Consider the following 7,008-nt stretch of genomic DNA (forward strand, 5'->3'; position numbering starts at 1 on the left):
CAAACAATGTACTTTTAGCTAATAAAGACATATACAAGATGGCGGTATTCCCAAAACATGGGGCTATGAGACTTTGGGACAAAATGGCATTGAGATAAAGTAATGTAATGCTGCATCCCTTTGTGTTGGGTCATGGCATGTAGACAGAAGGTCTGGAGATACATCTAAGCAGGGGATGTGTAAGGAGGGGCTGCCTGCTTGTCATAATCCCTTTATGTGTTTCAACTGTAGTTGTTTGAATATACAAGTGTTGAGTTTCCATTGGTTCTTCCTTGTCCCCTACCCCCTCTATGACAAGGCTAAGGGGAGTGTTGCTAACTGTGTTTAAAGTGTATTTTTGAAACTTAATAAAGAGTTTATGCTCTGCATGTTTAACCCTCAACACCTCTGTGGCTTGTCTCATGATTGAGGGATTAAGGGCTGGTTATGGCAAATCTGCAGGCTGTGGGTATGTTTGGAGGACAGGAGACACAGGTCTGGCGGAGGTGCTCAGCAGGGGTATCCGAGATCTGTCACACATCTACATAGATATTTGATCCCACAACTAAAATGACATCGTTATTTATCTTTCTGGAAGGCGGTGGGTGACACTTCCGTCTCTTGAAGAGCGATGGGTGATGGGTATCTCGGGTATCTGACACTTTATGGTGTTTTGGATACTTTGTCCCCCTCTGGTCTCTGTGGTTCCTCCTCACTAAGTGACCACACTATTCCCTAATGATATAACAGCTGGTGGGAGGAACCACTACAACCCGCAAGAGACGAGGATTCCAACAAACCCAACATGTCTGATCCCAGCAGTGTGCAGAACAAAAATTAAACCCACCGTCCACCTAAGAGGTAAGTATGAAATGTTCAGATTTAATAATGTAATGCATTAGCAAAATACTACAATTACCAATAATAGAGATAATGCTATAGCTGCTGGTAACCCAGCGTTGCTCCATACTTATTAGTGGATACATGTTTTTGTATTCAGGTCAGGTCTGAACAGAATTATGTAACATTTGGGGAAAAATATACAACCAAGAAGTCCAGAACTTGAGGCTATTAGAGCAAAAACCTCCACAGCCACCATGTATTTCCCTCTGGTGCTCAGATAGGCCGGGATCATGGCGATCCAGACACTGCAGAACACCAGCATGCTGAAGGTGATGTACTTGGCTTCATTAAAACTGTCCGGTAATGTCCTGGCTAAAAAAGCGATAATGAAACTCACAGCGGCCAGAAGCCCCATATATCCCAGGACAGAGTAGAAGCCGATAACTGAACCCTCATTACACTGAATGATGACCTTCCCCCGATAAGAGTGAGTGTCCCGATCCTGGAAGGGAGGAGAAATAGACAACCAAGTGACACAGATTAAGACTTGAACCATTGATAAGACACAAATGATAAAAGTCGGTAGTTTGGCTCCCATCCATTTCCTCCAGGGACTCCCAGGTTTGGTGGCTTTAAAAGCAATACACACCATGATACTTTTGGCAAGAAGAGAAGAGACGGCAACTGAGAAGATGACACCAAAAGAGGAGACACGGAGCATGCAGGTCACATCTACTGGATGGCCGAGGAACAAGAAGACACAGAGGAAGCTCAGCATGATGGAGACCAGGAGAAGATAGCTCAGGTTCCGGTTATTAGCTTTAACAATGGGGGTGTCCTGGTAATGTATAAATATCCTCAATATTAAACCAGTCAGAAGACAACAGAGGATGGAGACAGCCGAAAATACTACAACAATGGTGTCATCAGTGTAGGAGAGAAATTCCACCAGTCTTGGCACGCACCGATCCTTCTTCTCATTTGGCCATTCTTCATCAGGACATTTCATGCAGTTTTCACTGTCTGCAGGAAGAACAATACAAACACAATGAGCATCGGGGTCAGAGCTTCAATCAGTGCATTTTAGGGCCTCAAGAAATGAGATTGGCCATCACTACATCAGGATTGATCGATTCTCACATATACAATATATCCCATAGTCTATAGACTCTATAACTTTCACACAGATAATATACACCGATTTGGGGAATTTTCACCAGAGAAATGGAACAGAATACATTGCCCTAAATATATGAAGAAGGATCATTTATTTGCAACATTTTATAACCGAAACAAAGCAAAATGTGTCTGAGTGATTGTCATTCAAAGTGTGAGAGTGCTGAAAGCTGAAAATTGGCCTGGACAGGAAGGAGGTGAAAGTGTTTGGTATTGAAGGGGTTAAACACATCAGAATCAGGTGTCCCAATACTTTTGGTAATATAGTTTCTGTAATGGATCTGATCAGTCTTTACATTTCAGCTGTTTTGGAAGAGGAGAAGTTTTCTTTGTGTTCTATTGTCTTCAATGCTCCATCAGTTGGGGGGGGGGGGGGGGGGCGGCAGACAGACCTGACCATGTACCCTAGACTCCTAATATTGCACATGTACAATGATCACACTGAAGGAAAGCTTACGTAATGTCTAGAGCACCTTAAATACTTCACTAGGTATTGGCACATCTCCTATAACTAATGCTGCCAGGTAATTTACTTTCTACAGGAAGTAGTGTCCTCTGAGAATCGGTAATTGCCCTTCATACTCACCTGTAACTATTTTGATCTGCTCTATCTCAGGGTTGGTCATCGAGGTCCTTTCCTTTGATCTTTTTTAGCACTTCAGACTCTTGGATACACCAAGTATGTCCCCTCCCACTCAGTTCAATAAGGGTGATGGTGATTATGGAGGTATAGTCCAGCATTACTGATCAATTGTAGACCTGCACCGATGGGAATGGGTGTCCTGGATCTGTTGCAGTGCATATAATCCTATAGATAAGAGTTTTTGCCTCTCTTTCTCTCCCTCTCCCCTTCCTTCTGTACAGCCCCCCCTTGCTGCCCCCCCCGCTCCATCCTTTCCCCATCCCCTTTTCCAACTCCTGCCCCCTCCCCTTTCTCCCCTTTCTCCCCCCCTCTTCTTCTTCCTCCCCCCCTTTTTTTTCTTTTTTTTTCTCTTCAGGCACTGTACATCCTGGAGCAGACTCCAATCAGTTATGGAGTATTTCAAGTCTAGCTTAATATGGAACCTGCAGGCAGAGGGTTACCCTTAGACTATCAAAGTTACCGAAAGCTTCCATAAGTCTTTGAGGCACTATTCTTCTTGTTTAATGATTTAAAGTTGAAGTCACTTGTTATATGTTGTACGTTTTTGTTTTTTTTCGCTTCTGTCCCCACTCAGCGGTCCCATTTTGGCCCTCGCTGACACACCAGCTCCCCCTTCTATAGGTGGAATAATATCTCTATCTCCACCTCTGGTACATCCCTAGACCCCATACCCTCCTTCCCTTAACTCTTTTCACACATTTTCTTCTATCTCCCCTCCTCCTCCCCCCCTCCCCTTTTTCTTTTTTTTTCCTTTCCCGTCCCTGTCCCTCCCACAAGCCTTTGACCCCTCCTACCTTGTCTCTCCCCCCTACTCCCTCTTCTGGAGCTGAGGAGGGGCCACTCCCCCCCTCACTGATTCTCCTCCCGGCTGACCGAGTTCCACACCCATCGATCTACCAAACTATCAGAGGTTCTTTCCTGCTTAATCGCTCCATAATAGCCATGAGAAAGAACGTGGCGCCCACTCCACTCCTGTCCTTGAGGTGTGTGTCGTTGAACGTGAAGGGCCTTAATCTCCCCGAAAAGAGGTCTCAAATCTTAACCTCCCTGACCAAACATAAAGCCCACTTCATTTTCCTTCAGGAAACTCATTTCCGCTCTGACGTGGTCCCTAAACTATCTAATCACATCTACCGTACATTAGTTTACGCCACTAAAACAGAAGCTAAAACAAAGGGTGTCTCTATCTTAATCTCTAGACATGCCAACTTCCACCAGACTGACTCCCTTGTCAATCCAGAAGTCAGGTTTGTTTTTATCAAAGGCACATATGCCTCAAGACCTATTACACTCGCCAACATATACTCCCCCAATGAACGCCAGGTTCCCTTTTTTTAGGAATATTTGCGACCTTCTCTCCTCTTTTCAATCAGGCCTGGTTCTACTGGAAGGAGATTTCAATGTTCCGCTGAACCCGGTTTTAGACTCCTCTTCGGGAAACTCCTCCTTGCCATACCAAGCCCGTAAGGCAAATTAAACTGCAATTACAAAACTTAACACTTCACGACGCCCAGGCGCACTATGTTCCCCTCTAAGAGGGACTATACTTTTTACTCAGCACCGCATGGTAAATATTCAAGAATAGACTATTTCTTTCTTTCCAAATCAGACTTACCCCTCCTCAATCAAACAACTATAGAACCAATGTTCCTTTCCGACCATCACCCCATCACCCTTACCTACCCCGAGTCCTGCACCAGAACTAAAACCTGGAGATTTAACCCCTCTCTACTTAATGACCCAGCGACCTTAGACTATTTGAAAACATGTCTGCATCTGTATTTCGAGGAAAATACTACCCCTGACATCTCCACTGTGACCCTGTGGGAAGTGCATAAATGTGTAATTCGCTGTGACCTTATCACAGTAGCAGGGAAAGCTAAGAGGATCCACCAAGAAACCATTTCCTCCCTGATCAGGAAAATGAAATATCCCACAAACAGTCGCACGCGCAGTCCACACTACAAGATTTGTTACATTCCCGTTCTCTCCTCTTGGAGGAATTAGGCAAACAAACTAGGAGACGCTATATCCTCGGTCAAAGAGTCTTCTACGAGCATGGGAACAAAAGCGGGTGTCTTTTGGCTCGCATAATCCAAGCTTCCAAATCCTCATCTACAATTCACCACTTGCAAAGCACTCACGGAACACTCTTGTCCAGGAACGATGATATAGCTAAAGAATTTGAGAACTTTTACTCTAATTTAAATAATGTGCAACAAACTCACCCGGGCTTAACTCCGTCGGCCACACGCACAGATCGCATTAAAGAATTTTTCTCACAATACTCTCCAAATCCAAAATTCCCCCAACAAGCCCAGGACATGGAGACCCCCCTTACTTTAGGAGAACTGGAGCTAGAAATTGAAGGTGTGTTTATGGCACATGTAGCTGTAATTCCCGAAGGAAGGCAAGGATCAGGGCAGGACTTACCATTGGGCTTGACTGGGCTCAAGCCCATGGGCCCCACCCTTTTACGTTTTAAATATCTTCATATTCCTTACAATTTCATTAGCACTTTATCAATTTTTATTGCTTTTATTAATCTCCTGGTTCTGACCTTGTGAATGGTCAGCTAGATCGGATGAAACAGCTGATGCTGTGAAACACGTCATCTCATTGGCCACAATGTCACTTGTGGTCCGTGGTGTTTTGCGTTCTGGAATGCACTTTTGGCCACTGTCTTCCGGTTCACGGATGCCATCGATACTGCATGGCGTGCAGCGCCTACACTGCCCTGGAGACATGCAGAGTGTGGAGAAGAGTTACCATCACCACCGCTCATCATCCTCCTGCGGTGCCTCTGAGAACGATCGCTTACATCGTGAACCCAAGACGAATACCAGTACAGTATCCCCCACTTATACGCTTATATGTTTTCTACTTTTGTGAGTAGCCATTTGGCTGTTTTGTCTTGTCCAATTAAACAGAAGTTCTTTAATACTGCACTCAGTCTGGCGCACCTTATCCTTTTCTATTTCTGTTTTATAGAGCTGTGCCTCGCTCTCCAGGTTGCAGCCATCAAGCACTAATGACTGTTCTTATACATGATATTTGGGACTATTTAAGGACTATATAGAATTGTTCCTTTTGCAATCTCTCCTTTTCTCTTATCTTGAGGCTTTCTGATTGGTTATTGGCAGTTATGTATCATTTTGTTCTATTTAAAGTAATGTATAGAAGGTAGGGCCAAAAGTGACTCAAGTCCAGGGGCCCCCACCACCCTAAGTCCTGCCCTGGCAAGGACCCTACCCAAGTTTCAAACTAAAGGCCTATCTCCCTCTTAAATGTGGATATTAAAATCTATGCGAAAATCTTGGCCAACCGACTGCTCCCTTTGATTCCCGAGCTTATTTCCTTAGATCAGGTGGGTTTTGTCCCTGGTAGGGAGGCCAGGGACAATATCATTCGTACCCTGAACCTCCACCACTGGCTCACATCCTCCAAGACACATGGATTTTTCCTCTCTCTTGATGCAGAGAAGGCATTCGATAGAGTGGCCTGGGATTATTTTCGGGAAGTGCTAGGGGCAATAGGTCTGGCACCCCACATGCTCTCACACATGCTGACCTTATACTCAAACCCCTCAGCTAAAGTGAGGGTTAACGGCTGCCTATCGGATGCCTTCTCCATCAGTAATGGCACACGTCAGGGCTGTCCTTTGTCCCCCTAATTTATATTTTAACTCTGGAGCCCCTTCTCAACAGAATTAAAGCCAACTCCGACATTGGGGGTCTGACAGTGGGGGGAGAGAATTTAAGGTCGCTGCCTTTGCAGACGACATCTTGTTGTCCCTGAAATCACCCCACATGTCATTGCCCAATTTATTGAAAGATCTTGAGCTCTTTGGTAGTTTGGCCAATCTCAAGATCCATTACTCAAAATCCCAGGCTCTGAATGTATCGCTTCCTACTCGGGAGGTTCTTCATTGTCAAGAGGCTTTCCCTTTCCGATGGGAGTTGGAGGCGATAACGTACTTGGGAATCAGAATCACCGACCGGCTGTCAGACCTCTATATGTCTAACTTTCACATAGCCCTTTCCAGAATTCAGACTCATTTCAAGGAGTGGATGGGCTTGAATGTTCCCTGGTTTGGTCGTTCTGCACTGATTAAAATTATCATTCTTCGGAGACTACTTTACCTTATGCAAACTATCCCCATCCACCTCACCTCAGCTTTTTTCTCTACCTATCGCAAAGCCTGCTATGCTTTTATCTGGAAAAACTCCCCACCTCGCATAAAGTACTCTCATCTTACACTTCTGAAAAAGGAGGGAGGCATAGGCCTGCCAGACCTATATAAATATTACCTGGCATGTCATCTCACTAGGATAGTGGACTGGAACGTACACACCACCAGAAAGACC

At 44.9% G+C, this 7,008-nt stretch overlaps 1 protein-coding gene across 1 annotated transcript; it reads right to left on the reverse strand.

The window, feature by feature from the left end:
• Positions 1 to 904: 904 nt before the first annotated feature.
• Positions 905 to 1,831, reverse strand: LOC143956751 (vomeronasal type-2 receptor 26-like). Its single transcript, XM_077466938.1, has one exon. The coding sequence runs from the start codon at positions 1,829 to 1,831 to the stop codon at positions 953 to 955; it is 879 nt and encodes a 292-aa protein (XP_077323064.1). The 3' UTR covers positions 905 to 952.
• Positions 1,832 to 7,008: the final 5,177 nt, after the last annotated feature.

This window comes from Lithobates pipiens, unplaced genomic scaffold (genome assembly GCF_037356315.1).
Source record: "Lithobates pipiens isolate NorthernLeopardFrog02 unplaced genomic scaffold, aLitPip1_a1.2 Scaffold_41, whole genome shotgun sequence".
NCBI classification, from domain to species: Eukaryota; Metazoa; Chordata; class Amphibia; order Anura; family Ranidae; genus Lithobates; species Lithobates pipiens.